Source organism: Macaca thibetana, chromosome 9 (assembly GCF_024542745.1).
Source record: "Macaca thibetana thibetana isolate TM-01 chromosome 9, ASM2454274v1, whole genome shotgun sequence".
Taxonomy (NCBI): domain Eukaryota; kingdom Metazoa; phylum Chordata; class Mammalia; order Primates; family Cercopithecidae; genus Macaca; species Macaca thibetana.
The window spans coordinates 61865239-61882930 of NC_065586.1; the positions used below are offsets into that span (position 1 = coordinate 61865239).

Sequence of the window (17692 nt, forward strand, 5' to 3'; positions counted from 1 at the left end):
CACGCTGATAGAAACGTAGGTGCAGATGTCAATGTTTTTGTTCCCCAGGGAAGCCATGAATCAGAGCTGTGTGGGGTGGGAGGTGGCGGATGGGCTGAGTAACTAGAACTCCATCTGGCTGCTCACTCTCTCTGCAGGGTACCCCAGGGGGTCTCCCTCCTACGGCCCCCACCGAGTTCTGTCATCCTTCCTGCTTTAGCAGCGGCTAAGCTGAGCCCAGAGAGACAAGGAAATAGCAATGTGGACTTGCGGGTGTCTTCAGGTTTAATATCTTTGTAACCATATTGCAAAAGGGCATGCCTAAGACAGCGCCTTATGCTTAATCTTTCTCTCTTATTGCTTTTTCTTTTGTATGATTTAACCTTGCACCAGGTATCAAGCTAGATAAATAAAAACTTTTATTTCAGATTAGCCTCGGCTGGGGGCTGCCTTGAAAGCTGAGCAGTCATCCAGGGAGTCAGACGAAAAAGGGAGCTGGGAATCTGAGCTGCTTAAAGGGGCTCGTCTCAGGTTCAAAGCCCCCAGAAGATATTGGAGACCTTTTCTGAGGCGGGAGCGATGAGGATCTCTTCCCATGCCCATAGCCTGGAAAGGTGGAGGCAGGCAGCTGACATTTCCCTGGTCCAGCCTTCCTAAATCCCCTTCCTAGATGCCTCCTCATCCTAGGTACCCTCTCCTCACCCTGGCGTTTTCTTCCTGACGTTTTTAACACACCGAGGAAACACTGTCTTTGCTGATTTATTTACGATCCCTTTCCTCCACTAACATGTGAACTCCATGAGGGTGGTGATGGGGGCTTTCGGTTCACAGCTGGTCCCGGGGTCTAGCATGGAGCTTGGCACACAGTATCCACTGAATAAGTACTCACTGGTTAGCTGAATGAATGAATGAACAAATGCATGAATGAATAAATGAATGATTGAATGAATCTTAATATTCCACTCCTACACACAGACCACCAGGCTGACATAAATCCCTTGGCTTTTCAGGCAGAACAGCAAACAATAGCAGAAAAAAATGTGAGTTTTAGAAGCAGGAAGGTCTCGGTTTGAATCCTGGGTCTGCCGCTCATTTGCCATGTGGCCCTAAGCATGTTTCATGAGCTCTTTGCGTCTAGGCTTCCTCATCTGTTAAACGGCTCTAGCCAGCCACATTCGGGGGTTATGATGGGGGTGAGAGATGACGTATGTAGCTGAAGGCAAACTCTTGAACACATCCAGAGAGAGATACATGGATGCTCATAGCAGCACAGTTTGTAATCAACCCATCAACAGGGAAATGGATAAGTAAACTGCAGTATTTTCCCATGATGGAGTAATACGCATAGTAAACATGAAAAATGATACCCGCCTGACAGCATGGATGAGTCTTGGATATATACTATTGAGGAGAAAATAGGAGTCCCAGGAGCCTATGTATAACATGATACTTGTAAAATAAAGTTCAAAGACAACTAAATCCAAGCAATATGTCACCCACACACATGCGATAAGATATTTCCCACAAGGAAGAGAATAAGAGAATACAGGATTCAAATATGTGGTTCTCGGGGATGGAAGGCAGGGAATGGGGTGGAGGAGGAACACACAGGTGGTAAGGTGTGGGGAAGGTAAGGCTAAGGTGAGGGTAAGGTGTGGGTAAGGTGAGGCTAAGGTGAGGGTAAGGTGTGGGTAAGGTGAGGCTAAGGTGAGGCTAAGGTGAGGGTAAGGTGTGGGTAAGGTGAGGCTAAGGTGAGGGTAAGGTGTGGGTAAGGTGAGGCTAAGGTGAGGCTAAGGTGAGGCTAAGGTGAGGGTAAGGTGTGGGTAAGGTGAGGGTAAAGTGAGGGTAAGGTATGGGTAAGGTGAGGGTAAAGTGAGGGTAAGGTGTGGGTAAGGTGAGGGTAAAGTGAGGGTAAGGTGTGGGTAAGGTGAGGGTAAGGTGTGGGTAAGGTGTGGGTAAGGTGAGGGTAAAGTGAGGGTAAGGTGTGGGTAAGGTGAGGGTAAGGTGTGAGTAAGGTGTGAATGACGTGTGGGTAAGGCGACATAAGGCATAGGTGATGGTCTTGCTCTAGGTGGGCTGGTGAGTTTCACAGGCATCCACAATATTATTAAGGCTAAGAATGAAACAAAAGAGAGCTACACATGGACCAACGTTAATCGTGAGCCAAGAATTACATTTAAATCAATTCTGTGTACCAGAGGTAGACCAAGTTAAAAAAGAAAGAGAATGCAAACTAAATGGTGGCTAATTTCATATTCCTCCAAAGATCTCAAAGCTCTTGAAAGTCAATAAAAAGCAGTTATCTTAAAGATTGAGGAAAAAGCAGAAAAGAATCAAAAAAGAAAAAAAGACAAGTTCCCGTTGACATGGGGGAACCAGAATCTCCCACCCAAACAACCTCCAACCACGAGCAAGAACCTCCCCAACCCCGCAGAGCTGCCTCAGCCATGGCTCTGGCTCAGAGACATGGTTCCCTAAGCTGTGTGGACTAATAAAAAGGGCCCATGCAGTCCATGCTTTGCCCAGCTGGGGAAGTGGACTCAGGTCTAGCAGAAGGGGGAAGCCTTGAGAGTGTTTCCACAGCATTCTACGTTCCGAGCAAGGGACAGAGACAGACTCCTGCCCATGAGGAGGGTATGGGGAAGACGAGACGCAGAAAGGGAGAGTTTCACTGTGCTGCAGTGAAACCTCTTAAAAGTCCACCTACCAGTGTTATTTATGGGAAGGAAGCAAGGGGCAAGCTCTATGTTACTGACAAAGAGCATACAGGACCTCATTAAAGGAGAGAGGAAGAACAGGGAATCATGAGCGCGGCTGTAAAGACTGGTTTATCACAAAGGCGGGCTCATGAGGGCACCAGGAGAGGCCGGGTGGCAGGAAGCGCAGCCTGGAGAGAAGAGGGAGAAAGATCGGGGGAAGGAAAAAGTGCAGACTTTCCCGTGGCTCATCAGGAGAAAGTGAGCGTGAGCGTTGGTGTGATACATTGTTGCTGTTTTGGCCTGATGATGGGAGAGAACTGTAAATAACAGGCCAGCGTGTTTCTATAATTAAATTAAAAACCCTCCAGAGGCTCTGTCCCTAGAGATTCTTTTTTTTTTTTTTTTTTTTTTTTTGAGACCGAGTCTCGCTCTGTCACCCAGGCTGGAGTGCAGTGGCCGGATCTCAGCTCACTGCAAGCTCCGCCTCCCGGGTTTACGCCATTCTCCTGCCTCAGCCTCCCGAGTAGCTGGGACTACAGGCGCCCGCCACCTCGCCCGGCTAATTTTTTGTATTTTTAGTAGAGACGGGGTTTCACTGGGTTAGTCAGGATGGTCTTGATCTCCTGACCTCGTGATCCGCCCGTCTCGGCCTCCCAAAGTGCTGGGATTGAGATTCTTGAAAGAAGAGAGCTACAGGATGCAAATGGGCTAAACCTACACTTTGGACGGTAGGCTTGTTCTAGCTTGAGAGAGAATGCTTCTCAATTGCTAGTGGCTGCAAGAGGGCAGGTAAGAAAGGCTTGGAGGCCCATCCTTGTGCTGGAATCAATTAGTGATGTCTGCCATGGGTGAAGAATGGGGTGCTTTGGTACATGTGGGTCTAGGGTGGCATTCACTGATGTTAACAGGCTTTTCTTATGAATATGTCCCTTTCTGCCTAGGCCACCACCATGACCCGAGAAACCCAGACTCAGACGTTAGTAGTTTATTTGTCTCCTCCTTTTCCTGCATCATCTATTTTCAGTACATCACCAGAGCCTGCTGACTCGGCTCCTATACATCTCCACAATGACCCCCAGACCTCCCCTCAGCAAGGATAGATTAGAGTCACAGCCTGTTAGCAGATCGCCCTCATTCGAGTGCTTCCTGCTCCAATCCACCCAGAACTGTGTGAGATGAATCTCCCAGTGACCCCGTGTTCACTTCCCCCACCCCAGCTGCACTCAAGAACCTACTTCTTTTTGCTTTCTATGTCTTCTAGCAACTGCCCTGCCACCCCTCTCTTATCTGCCCTGGACTCCTTCCTGGTGACCTCTGGCTCCAGCCAGGTGAGCCATTCCCCAAGATGCCCCGAGATGTTTGGGGCTTCCAGGCACCCATTGTGCTACCCCAAGCCAGAAGCTGTGGTGTGCAATTCAGAGTTCCAAAGCAATTCTGCTTTTCCTGAGTTTTTACTTCTCAGGGTGAGAAAATGCCAAGCAGCTTAATCACAAGGGCTTTGAAGTGTTTCGCACGATGGTCTCCTATGATAGCTGTCCCCCACCAGGCCATGGCCAGGGGCCCAATTCAGTTATTGGCATATGTCGGGGGTGTGAGCTTGTGCAAGTGTGACTGTATCTGATTATTCTCCCTGTGTACACACACATACACACACACACACACACACACACACACTTCCCTTCAAAGCAATCAATGTATTTTCATGTATTTCAATGTATTTTAAAGCACCCAATGTACCTCCTCACTTGGTAGCATTAAAATAAAATTCAGAGACAAGCAAGGGAAAGCTCTGTTCTTCACTAACATAGTACCCCAGTGTGACCTGGAAGTGAGGCCACTGCCTTTCAAGTTGAAAGTGAGGGGTTTTGGCCTGATACTTCTCACTTACCCTTGATTCTAGCCCTGTGTTTCTCAACCTTCTCTTCATCATCACCCACCCCACTCAATCCCTTGCCCCAGGAGCCACTTTAGACATTTTTACGTAATTACTTTCCTCCCCTGACACGAAATGTCAACACCACGGATATAATGTAAATCTGCTTTATACATTAAAAGAGTAAGATCTTCCCCAGTACAAAATTTTGCTGCCATTGAGAACACACGCTCCTTTAGAACAGAGCTTCTCAAAGTGTGGTCCCCAGGCCAGCAACATCAGCGTTGCCTGGGCGCACCCAGAGTTTCTGATTCTTTAGGTTTAGTGAGGATGCAAAACCTTGCATTTCTAATAATTCCCAGACGATGCTGATGTTGCTGCTCTGGGGACCACACTTTGAGAACTAGTGGGTTGTCATGGAAACTGGGAGGTTCTGGAACCTGAGGGACTTGGGTTCGAATCCCTGCTCTGCCTCTTAGTAGCTGTGACTATTGGCCAATATATGTAAACTCTCTGAGCCTTGCTTTCCTTGTCTACATCTCTCTCATAGACTGTTTTGAGGGATAACTTGTGTCCAGGCTGTGCCTGGTACATGGCAGGCACCCAATAAACAGGGTTCTCCTCCCCTCACTCTGGGGGATGGTCCTGAGCTGTGGACGACAGCAGATGGGGAAATGGATGTGGGCAGCAAGAAGAGATTAGGCCTTTTCAGCATGAAAAGAGGACAGAGCTCTGCCCTCACCCACGGCACTTGTCTCGTCAGCACCTCCTCCAAGGCCTCCACGCCCCCCTTGGCCTCTGTCTGGCTCTGTCCCCCAGTGTGGCCTGTGGCCGAGCAGTCGGGGCTGCAACTCTCAGCTGGACACCCCAACCTCTTCCTTACTTGCTCCTACCTGCTGTCCCCCAACCTGTCTGCTCCACCTTGACCACAATGAGCTGCCCAAAAGCACTCCTGACCATGCACCCCACCCCCCAAGACCCCCCAGGTGGCCCCCTGCTGCTCTCAGGACCAGGGCTGGCATTCTCCTGAGCCAGACACCCCACATGCTGCATGGCCAGCCCGGCCTCCCTCTGCAGCCTCAGCACCCGACTCCCCCACCCCCCCGCCACTGCCTCCCCTGTGCGCTGCGCCCAGTCACGCTGAGCTACTGCAGATGCATGAATGTGGCTCCTCTCCTACTGCAGAGTCTCTGTACACACTGTTCTTTCTGCCTGTCCGCCCCTCTTTCCGTTGAATTCTTACTCCTCCTGCAGCGCCTGGCTTCTGTGATCCCTCCTTGTGGAGACTCTCCAGCCTGCGCTGAGTGGCTGAGGCACCCCCTCCCAAGGATCCTTTCTCTCTTCTTATCATGGATATTTTTGAACACACACAGAAGTAGATAAAACAGTCTAACGGGCCCCCAGGGAGCCATCACTCCATGTCAACATCAGCATATCTTGTGCCTCCTCTTCCCAGAGTTCCACCCGGGGAACAAAGCTGCCTCTGCATAGGTCTGTCTCCTGACCAAACTGCAGGTTCCCAGGGCGAAGATGGTGCCCTGGTCTCCACCACCTCTCAGGACATCAGCATAGCTCCTGGCCCGGAGAAAGCCCTCAGTCAACTGTGGGTGGGAATGAAGAGTCCACTCTGCTCAGTGCCTTAGCTACAAGATCAGGTGCTCTTCTGTGTGCTGACTTGGCTCAGCTCACTAAACCCCCATAGGCCTGTGAGGCAGGGGCTGTTATCATCTCCATTTTACAGATTGGAAAATGGATGCTTAGAAGGTTGTGCAGCTGGTCAGTGGCAGAAGCTAAGCTGAGGCCACCTAACTCTAGAACAGAGCCGCCAACAGAATTGGAATATGGGCACATGGGTGATTTTAAATTCTCTAGTAGTCACAAAAAAGAAATAGGTGACATTAATTTTAATAATATGCTGTATTTCACCCAGTATATCCAAAATATTATCATTTCAACATGTCATCAATATAAAACATTACCAGTGAGATATTTTATCACCTTCTTTTGCACACTAGGTCTTCAAAATCCTACGTGTTTTATTGACAGCATCTCTCAACTCAGACTAGCCACACTTCAAGTGCCCAGTAGCTACATGGGCTAATAGGCAAATGCATTGGCTGGCACAGCTAGAGGTCACCACCATGGACAATGGCTACAGAGCCTGTACTCTCAACCACTGCCCTGTGCTCAAACGAATGAGGAAATGAATGAATGAGTCCCAAGGACTCCTGGGTCCTGCTTGTTCCTTGACAATCAATAATCCTTAATATTTTATGGCCCTTTCAAGTCTCTCCAGCACCTCCTCACCCATGTGGGGATTATTAACCCAGTTCCGTGGGCGAGGACCACGGGGTCGAGAGGTCGAACCCCTTACTCAGATACATTGCTGGCAGGTGGCACAGCTGGGCCTCGAACCCACAACTTCTGACTCCAAGTTCAGTGCTCTGTTGGTCGGAGGGAGGGGGGCGAATGCAGCTGCCCCTTGAAGGGGGGTTGTGTCTGTCTGGCAGAGGAAGGATGAGGCCAGAGGGGGTGTCTGTTGAGACCACAGGCTGGGGCTGTCCTTTGGGGACGGGAGCCTGCAGAACTCTGTTTTGGTCAGGCCCCAAGAAAATGATGCCACTTGTGGGTGGCAGGGCAGGTACAGGCTGAGGGAGAAGATGGGACCCATGCCAGGTCATCTATGGGAAAGAACTTGTCATTCCTCAGTCTCAGTTTGGCCACGAGGAGCTGAGAACAAATTGATGGCGATGGAGCCATAACTTAGCGCTGAAGGCCTCTTTGTTCTTGGCAAAACAGAGGGGTCATTAGTAATGGGGAAAGCACTGGTGTGCAGACATAAATCCCCACAGCTGCAGGGCTGATAAACAGCCTGGAGGGGACAGGGCCTCAGGGGACTGGGCAGGTTAACTGTGGGCCATGGATCCGTTGTGGGCTCAGGCCTGTCTCCAGCCACGTGGGGCAGATAGGCCTCACCCACTGCAGACAGAGCCACCACCAGCCCAGGCTTCTGGGGGTGTCCCAGAGACTCGAGTCACCCACATCACCACACTCAGGACTCTCCACTTGGCTCTGCCCACCCGCTACAAAGCCCTTAGTTCTTTCTTTCAAAGGAAAATGGTTCCTGAGCTGCTAGGGCTGGGGCAGGCCCCTACTAGGCACTCAGGGCAAGCTTGGGGCAGTCAGCTGTGAAGATGCCCTCAGGGTGACATGAACCATCCCTTCTGCCTGCCTCCCAATAAACAGGCACTGGCCAGGCCACCCAGGAGAGGGCTGTGACCAAATATCACCAGAGAAGCAGGTGTGTGACACAGACCCTTGGCAGACAATGTTCTTTTCAGCCGCGTCTACCCTGGTGGAAGGAAGCAGAGGTGAGGCCAAAATCCTAGCCTGCTGTCCACCTGCTCTCCTGGGGACAGTGCCCTCCTGCCCATCAACCTGCTTTAGGTTCATGCTGAGGATGGCTCTCAGGGAGACTGTGCCAGCCCAGGGCCAGGGAGAAGGGGGCAGGAATGGCGGGTAGGGGGAGCCCCGTTGAGCCAGTCAGGATGGGTAGGGAAGAAAGAGAAGGACTGCCCTTTGCTCGAGCTGCTCATTACCCAACAGGGGTTTGGGCGACGCAAGGTGGTGACAAACATCCACAAAATAGGTAGAGGAAGATCTAAGGCCACCCAGCAAGTGTTGCTCAAGTGGTAACATACCAAGGATGCCAAATATTTGTCACATAGTGGCCCTCTCCTTTGCCACATCCATAGCAGACTCTACCAGTTGAATACTGCGCTCATGAGCCTGTTTGGTTCCATGATCCTCTGCAGGCAGCCATTACCAATCAATCAAAACTGGCATGTGAGAAGTAACCCATTTGTCATCCTTTCTAAAAGCCCTTAAGACACATCTGTGCTGGCAGTGGGAATCCTATAAAGCTATGCTGAATGCCTCAGGCCTTCCAGAAGTTTCTGCCTCCTGCCCTCACCTCCACATACATCCCTTCTCTGTGGTTTCAAATCTTGGGTCTCCCTTCTCACCCTGATATGTGTACTTGGGAGCCTGTCCCAGGAGATTTTGCCCCAGTCGTGCCCGGACTGCAAGCTCCAGAGTCCAGCCCAGGCACCAAAGGCTCAGCAGCTCAGCCCTCCAGCCTCCTTCCCCAGAGGGAGAGAGTAGAGAGATGGTTCTGGCTGGAGCTATCAGGGTTTATTTGAAGACTGGAGAGGACTCAAGGGTCTGGACTGGCAGCCTGTCACCCAGCATGAACCTGGAATGGACCAGCGCCCTGGAGGATGGACTCAGAGTCTCTGCAGAAGTTCCCATTCTAAGCATGACCCTGAACCAAGTCCTGGCTCTCTGCTCCCCACCTCCATCCAGGCTGGGGTATATCTGAAACCAGCCCAGAGGCTGTCAGCACATGAGAGACATGCCCCCGCCCAGCTGAGCACTCCCTTCCTGCTGCCACTCTGTCCTGGCTCCCCAACTCCATCACCCAGGGCTCACCGGTGTTCCCTCAGTTCTCCAGCACAAGCCCCTGGTCACTGGGAGGCTCTTACGCTGTGTCTCAATTTGCAAAATTCATGAAGAAGATCAGCACCAAGACAGGCCTCCTCTTCTTCTCTGCCCACCTAGAAAGGGCCTCGATTCCCAAGCGGGTCCTGCCTTCCTGCAGAACAGTTTCCTTCTGGGGCCTGGCTTCCTCACATCCCCATCTGAGGACTGCCTGAACCTGAACTGCTGTGAGAAAGGACCATTCTTGGACCCATCCCAGACCTCCAGGAGAATCTCCGTGGGGCCCAAGGACTTTGTATTTTGGGTAGGAGCCCCAGGAGATCTTGGGCAAGCTGGAGTTTGAACACTCACTCCCCTAGAGTGACATTCACTCATTTTGCAAGTACGTATCAGGGTTTATGCTAACCAGGTCCTGTGCTGGACACCAGAATGATGAAATGGGGGGAGGGGGTGGTGCAGAGGCCCAAATCCATGCTCCTGCTGCCGGTCACCACCTGCGCTGGGCTGGGAGTGGCTCTGGGTCCCAGAGTACCCTGGGCTTAGAGACAAAACAATAGTCATGTCAGCAGCTGCAGGTCCCAGGGGGACACCCCTGGTTTCCTGCATTGCCAAGGACATGAGATGTCTCCCTCCTACTAGCTAACCCCTAGCTTCCCAAGGTAGCATTAGCTGCTAGCTCTAGTAATAACCATAGCTAACACTTATGCAGTACTTTACATGCATTAACTAGGCCCTTTATATGTTAAATCATCTGACTCTTACATCACCTCGAGGTAGGTACTCTTACTGCTCCCATTTTGTGGAAGTACAGGCAAATTGAGGGACAGGGACCCACCCAAAATGACTGACACAGTAGACTCCCTCCTCCTCCATGTTCTTGATCACTATGCCTTGCTGTCCTCTGAGCTTCAGGGGCAGGATGCTACTCCAGCAATGCCAGTCCCGGTTCTGGGGGTGTGGGGGTATGGTAGGGAGAGGCAGTGGGTGGAAACTGGCCAGACGTCCTCTCGGCCATCAGCCTGGCCTGCCCAGATACACCAGGCTGACCTTTCACCGACTCGTGGGCTGGGCAGGGAGGCGGTGGGTGGCATGTATGGGGGGTGGGCAGAGCCAGAGTCTGTGGGTGAGCAGCCTCTTGCCGCATCCTCAAGGCATCCTTGCTCTAAAACCAACCAGCCCTGGGAGAGCCGAACAGAGCTGCCATTTGTCAGTCTTTGGGTGGGGCGTGGGTCAGGGATCCTGTCACCCAGAACCATCTCTGCCATCAGTCACTATTCTGCTCAACCAAGGCATCTGGTGGCAAGGGGGCCGATGTTCCCCCCTGCAACATTCCAGATGCGACATGAATTCCTAAGGGTTGGAAATGTGAAAAGAACATGAAATCAGCTGTAGTTGCAGCTCCGTTTGTTCTACAGTGATGTTAGAACTGCCACCTTTTCATCAAATACGAAAAGAAAAAGACAAACCCAGAGGGCTGGAGGAGGTTAGATGGGAGTCACCCAAGTCCCAGGCCCAGAGCCCCAAAGTGCCCAAGTGTCTCAGACCGTGGACAGCAGCACACGCTCCCACCCCCCAGTGCCAGCCAAGCAGCCCCCAGACATTTTAGCCTCTGTTGGCTTCCCAGCATCTCTTCTCCCCGTTCCTACTGCCTTCACTCGGTCCCCTTCCTGGCCCTTTGGCGAGGACTGTCCCTGTAGGCAGGTCTCCTACCCTGTCCCACATGCCCACAGACCTCTCCTTAGCCCTCAGAGCCTGAGACACCTACTGGCTCTCCTTGGGTGGAGGACAGAGGGGTGAGAGGAGAGGGGGCAGCCTCTGCCTTACCTGAAACAATGGTGTAGCCAATGCCCCGGGGACGTCCTTTATCCTGGTCTATGGCGGTGATGATGCGCACCGTCGTGCCCTGGCAGAAGAGAGGAGGGACTTGAGTTTGGATCCCCTGGCTGCTGTCTTTCTTTGCAGCTGTTATGGCACCCACAGCTTCCCTCCCCAGGCTGATCCTGGCTGCAAGGGCAAACCAAGAAGTAGGTGCCAAGGGCTCAGGCCTCAGCTGCCCTGGGCACACACTGCAGTTCCCAGGCAAACACCCTGTGGTCCATGGGGAGGCCCAACCTTACCGATGCTATCATTCCCCTTTCCCCTTCCCATATCCCTTGTTCAGATGGACCACCATGGAAGAAGAACCGATGAGGAGCATCCAGCGAAGAGAAAAGAGATCTGGTCTCTAGCTCAACCACCCATCACATTGCTGTGTGACCTTAGGAAGGTTACTGCACCTCTCTGGCCTCACTTTCCCCCCACCTTAATAAGAATAACAGCAAAAAGCCTGGGACCTTGTTTTCACCGGGGTCTGAATAAAGGCGAACATGATGGATCAATTACCTTAGGGATGAAAGCATAAATCGTGAAAGCATGTACCTCGGGGGATGGCCATGGCAACTCCGGAGGCTGCCATGGCCCTAGGAACCATGGCCCACACAGTGCTGTGCCTGGCAATTCCTGCTTGGAATGGCTCTTCCCACACCCCTATTCATTCTCTCTGCAGCACTGGTGGAGAAGGGGCCAGGAGTTGGAACTAATAGGATGGGGAGCCAGGGGAATGCGTTCTTGGGGAGCACAGCCTACGGCATGAAGTCAAGGATATCTGAGCAGACAGCTGCTATACACATATAAGGAGTGTGAATACACATGTGACTCAGATGGAGCCATGTGTATGTACCAAAAAGGGGAGAAGTACACCTGGAGGAATTGGCAACCTTTGTACAGATGGCAACATTCAGCATGGGTCATGAAGCATGAGTAGGAGTTTGCCAGGGAGAGAACATGACGAGGAAGGTGCTCTGGGTAGAAGGCAGAGCTCAGCCTAGTGCTTGGAGGCATAAGACTGTCCTAGGAAGAGATCCTGGCATACAACTGGCACATTCAAATATCAATTAATGGGTTGGTTGATTGACTGAATAAACAAATGAACAAACAAGAGTTTGTTTAAACCTTCACAGAGCCCTTAAACCTTAGGGTTTAAGGTCACCGCCACCACTCGCTGAGTCACCCCTTGCCCGGGGCAGCCTTTACCTGGCTCCCCAGGTCCTATCGCACCATGGCCAGTGCCAGCCACGCCTGCCCACCTTGCTTGCCTGAGGCTCTGGTTCCAGGCCACAGTGTTCCCCTGGGTGATAGAGAGCAAGACAAGCCTGTCCCCACCCCCTAGGGAAATGTCAACTCTGGCATCTGCATGGCTAATGAGGGGCTCTTGTGGTCTTGGCCACTTCTCTACACTCACTGTCTATCAGCAGGAGGCTGAAGCCTGCGCTGCACCCCCACCCCCCTCACCTGTGCAGAGAGGCTTGTTCCCTGACAGGCACACCCTGCGCTTTTGTGGGACAAGCTGCTCCTCCTCTAACTCCACCCAGTCTTGCTGCCATGACACAGCAGGGGCACCCCCCTACCTCACCCTCCCCAGGCACTGGTATCCCTTCACAGCAGTTGCTCCACGCTCTCCTGGCCTGCTAGGATAACTAGGCCTGAGGCCCACCGGAGCACCACCCCAGAGAGTCACTAAGCAGTACTCAGGGGCAACTGCACGTTCCAGGCACACATGCAGGGCAGGGCTAGGCCAGGCCCCGGATAGTGATCCTCAGGAGGAGGCACGAGGGGGCTGGTGTAGGCCTGTGTAGAGGAGACCTGGCGACCAAAGTGCCCTCAGTCCTCAGAGCCCGTGCTGGGCTCCTGCATGGGGCTGCCCAGAGGCCTCCTGGGCGGGCAGGGCTCTGTGGAGGGCAGTTGGTTCACCAGGACAGGAGGACAATGGGGACTCTTCCCACAAGAGTCATACCCAAGCTTCCATGAAGCAAGGTCTGACAGGCTCCTGGCAAAGTCTGGGGTTTCATCTCTTTTTGGGTAAATAAATCCACTTTTAATAAAACCCTGAGCTTTTAATACAAGTGCAGCCAGAAAGACTGGAAATGTTATGAGAAGGAATTAACAGGGAGGAATGAGGGCTCCTGGGAGCCCACAGCTCTTGTTTCAGAGGCTCAGTGATTATATTTTCAATATACTGAAACTTATTCCAAAGACAGGGGATGGAGAAGTGCGGCTGTGCTCGACCCAGAGCCGGCCCCGCTCCCAAGGGCATGCGGCCTGCTGTGCTTCTCCAGGGAGCCAGTCCAGCTGCGGTGTGTACCAGGGTGCGACCTGCCAAGGGCATCTGCCCTTCACAGGAATCCACATTTCAGGGAGTAGGAAGCCTCCTGAGAGAGAGGCTACAGCGTGCAGGCCTGCAGGGGCCCAGCTGTTTGTGATGGGAGGAGCGGACAAGCACCACAAGCTGGTTAAGGGTTTGACTCTGCTGCCAGACTGCATGCGCTCAAATCCTTTAAGTTACCTGTAACCTCTTGCTGCCTTGTTTTCCCCATCTATAAAATGGGTAAAAATCACAATCCCCAGCCCTCAGCAGCCGATAAACGTGAAGCACTCAGAACAGCACCTGACGTGCGGCAAATGCTATAAACGTGATTGTTACTATTTATTTGGGCCTAGAAGCGCTGTGTGCATCTGAGGACAACTCAGGGGCCTCTTCCCAGAAAATGCACATCCACGTGGCTTTTTCCAAAGAATTTCAGCAAATTCAGACTCCCCAACACCCCACATTAATCATCTCTACCTAGCGGCAAGGGGCTTTCTGTGCATCGTGAGGACAGCCAGCAGCCTCCAGGGCAGAACTGGCATGAGTGGAGTGCCCACGATGTGCCACTGTGTGGGGCACCCAGCAAGGTTCCCCCTCTCTCTTTCCTCACATGGGGGTACGTGTGAGCAAACTAAAGCTCAGAGTGCTCAGGGATTTGCTGAGGGTCACAAGGTGCAGTGGGGAGGGGAAAGGGGCGGGGTGACTGGGGAAATGGAGGGCCATGTGGGGTGGGCCCGGGGGATGCCATTGCTCTCTGGAGGAGGCAAGGGCTCAGGGCTCTGCACCCAGTGGGTGTGCCAAGCTGAGATGTGGGTGAGGTGTGAGAGGCAGTCCCAGCCTCTGAGGCCCGGGCAGTGGGGACACAGTGGAGAGAAGCTGGACTTCTCCAGAAGGGAGCAAGTCTCTTCCCTCTGTGGCTTGTCCCTTCCAAAGATGCCCTTGTCAGGAAAACCGTGGACACAGGAGCCCAGCTGGGCTGTGCGTGGCCTCAGGGGTCCATGTCCTCCTCCTTCTCAGCAAGCTCAGCCGGGACACCCCCTACCCCATTTCCATGACGGGATTAAGGACTTGAAAGGTGAATGGGCAGCTTGCTTCGGGAACAGGAGGCGTCCTTGGAGGGGGCAGGCTGGTGGGGGCTGAAAGGGACTTCCGATGAGAGCTGCCACAGCAGATTCTGAGGTAGCAAATCCTATTTCTCAGTCCTTAATTCCAGTCAATTCCAGTCGAAGGGCTGATAGGCATCGGCTGGCAGTAATTTGTGCAGTTTATCCGCTCTTTTCACCTTCTATCGGCCCTTCACTGACGGGCAGGCCGACATGCTGCTGCTCGAGTGAGGAAATTAAAATCTGATGCAATAATCCCAAATAAGAAGGATTTTATTAGGTAATATATACACTTTAGATGAGGCATGCTAGCCCGATACGCTGATAGGGGGAGGCATACATGCTGCGAGCCGCAGATAAAGAGGGGGAGTTGGGGAGAATGGGGAAAGGTCCGGTTGGGGCCCCGGGGCAGCAGAGGCAAGGCTGGGAATGGGGGTGCTGGGATCCTCTGGCCTGGGAGGCAGAGCAGGCCAGGGTGCATCTCAGCCTGGGCCTGGCCGGGGAACTGCTGCATTAAATCAGGGTTCTACACTGTAAAGGGACATGGAGGGCCCAGATCAAGGCACAGAAACCAATTAGCAGCCAGGAAAGATCAGGCTGGGAGTGCAGGGGAATCAGCCTGCAGGACAGAGGCTCTGCAAAAGGCGAGGGAACTCGAGAACTCCTCACGTGTGGAGACCAGAGGAAGGGCAGAGGTGTGTGGACACAGAGGTGGATTCTGTGGGCACCAGTGGAGCCGGGCAAGGCTGGAGGGTCTGAAACCCTCAATGCACTGCCTTCTCTGGCTCCCCCAGCCCAGCCATAAGCCAAGCTACGGGGTTCAAGCCTGCACCACCCAGATTGAGGGTCTAGCAGATCCCTGGGCATGGGCCTTAGTGCCCTTGTGGAGACAAAGGAGCAATACTGGCGAGGCAAAGAGACATCAAGATCCCTGTCCCCGAGAGAGGAGAATCATAGCATATGCCAAGAAATGGAGCATCAGGAGACCGGGAGTTAAGGAGGGCAAGGATCTGGTTTGCTGAGACTGAGGGGGCTGCCCTAGCAGGAGCCTGTGGGATCACCTGGACAGCAGAGGGCATGGCTTAGCATGGGGACTGCACATGGGACAGCCTCATCAATGTTTGATGGGTGCATAAAAGGATGAAGTGCAGACTGAATGGATGGACAGCTCCGAAATCTGCAGGTCTGAAGTGAAAACACGCACACTGAGCATTGCACGAAATACTAAAAACAATACTAGAAAAAGACAACTTAGGGGTCTCAGGGGACACTCACACCAGGAACACACATCTTGCCAACTATTACGACTCTGAAAGGAAGCTGAAGCTGGGAGCCCCAACCCAACCTGGCTACTGTAATTGACTGACCAGGTCACTGCCCAGCGTAGTTTAACGTCCGCTAATTGGCAGCACTTGCTGTGTGTTTTATGTGCATTATCTCCAACCATTAAAACCCTAAGGCGAGGGAGGCACCACTGCAGGCACAATTATCCCCCTTTCCCAGTGAGGAGGTGGTCAGGAGGCTGTGTGATTCAGCCAAAGTGAGTACGGCAGTGTGGGACTCCTTTGAGCTCCTCTGCCAGCCCGGCCACCACCGTGTCCTGTACTTCAATCTAGTTGGCCTTGGGCATCTTCCCTGCCCTTAGCCCTGGGCATGATGCCCTGGAGACCCAAAGGAAGGCTGAGATCATGTTCCAGAGACGCAAGTACCTTGATTACTGGGGGCTCAGAAGTAGCCCACATATATAGTTAACATTACAGGCAAGACTATAATTAAGTGGAAAATTATGCAGCATAGAGAGAGTTAATTCTACCAGGGTTGAGGGAGAGGAATTGCTATCTCTGGGACAGGTAGGGAAGAAGCCAGGGAAAAAATTATAAGAAAGGTAGAGTGAAAAAATTATAAGAAAGGTAGAATGGGTGGGTGGACTTTGGGCTGGTGACAAGAGCAGGCACAGGGGCGGAGAGGGTGCAGGAGGGTGAGTCTGCCCAGGGTGTTGGTCTGCCCAGGGTGAGGGTGCCTGTTCATTTGTCCATTCCATAACCATCTCCTGAGCACACACTGTGTGCTATGCCCACAGCAGACCCCGTCCCTGCCCGACTGCACGCTTCCAGCCCTTCAGGGGAGCAGAGGTGGGGCAAGTTGTTCAAGAGTGCTGAGCACTCAGGAGATGCCCAGGGGCCATGGGCAGATTGTGGGCCCTGCCTCATCTGAAAATAGCACGTCACGGCTGACCTGATGCTGTAAAGGTATTGGCCTGGCAAAGTTGGGCTAGGGGCAGAGAGAAAGGGGGCTAGGAAAGTCATGGGAAATGGGCTGGGCTGCACTGAGAAGAGTCAGCCTTCAGTCTCAAAAGCTGGGGCTCCCACTGCCCACAGAATGCTAAGAAAGAGAAGGCTGGGGAATTGGGGGCATTGATCTGTCCCCTTCTACTCTCAAAGCAGCTTCAAACATTCAACAGTAGCAGGCTGGAAAGGATCCTGCTTCTTGGAGCCTCCCTCCACACCTGCCCCAAGAAGGAAGTGGCCGAATGCCAGCCCCACACACCAGGAGACTGGGGCCTCGTGCTCTGAAGCGAGGCCAGTGGTCAGGGCAGCCCTGGTCTCCAAATGAGGGGTCAGGCCCAGGAGCACAGCCTGCACCCCAGTCAAGGGAAGCTCACCTGTCACGCTCAATTCTGTGAGCCTGTGCGGAGGTGTGGGTGGGGCCCTGAACACCCACGAGCCTCAGGCGGGGGCCCCACTTTGCTCCCAAAGCTGAGTCCTTCCTCTAAGCACACTGAGTTCCCTCAAAAGAAGGGGCTCATTTATCTTTCCCCAAATGCTGTTCCCTAAGCTGATGACCAGGGATTGTGACTGCCTAGGGGAGGTAGCTTTTTCTAATTTTTCCACCCAGAGCCGGTGTTGCATCCAAGTTTGCACAGACGCACGAGTGGTTATGAGACTAGAGATGGCTGCCGTTGCCCATCTGGCCCACAGCTGAGCAAAGCTGCCCCACCCACAGCCTTGCAGAGTGGGCCGAGGCATGTTTTGTCCTCTAAGACACCCATGGGTAGCCGATCTACAGGCTGGTGACCTATGACCTTGCAACACACCAGAAAAATCAGGAGCCTTTCTTGGAAACCTGGACTTAAGAAATCCAAAGACTGGGCGTTAGGGAGGGCAGCAGGAGCTGCAAGCTCGCAGGGAAGAGCTGGGGCCAAGAAAGCCCTTGAAGAAGGGCAGCTGCCACCATCTCTGGCAGTGCTCATCAGCAGAGAGGGACAGACTGACACGGCAGGGACACAGCTGAGCTACACTGATGTTCTGTGGAGCCAGACTGAGCCTAGATCCATTCTCCAGCCCAGGCTGGATTT

General features: G+C 52.9%; 2 protein-coding genes across 5 annotated transcripts in view; one reads left to right on the plus strand and one right to left on the minus strand.

Annotated features, from left to right (window-relative positions):
• Positions 1 to 17692, plus strand: part of PCBD1 (pterin-4 alpha-carbinolamine dehydratase 1) — a 1172580-nt gene that overhangs the window by 445686 nt on the left and 709202 nt on the right. The window lies entirely within an intron of this gene.
• The window catches only part of LOC126962500 (cadherin-23-like), a 340014-nt gene that overhangs the window by 146950 nt on the left and 175372 nt on the right, over positions 1 to 17692 (minus strand). The window contains 1 exon segment of the mRNA XM_050803593.1: positions 10876 to 10954. Coding sequence (XP_050659550.1) covers positions 10876 to 10954 — 79 coding nt within the window.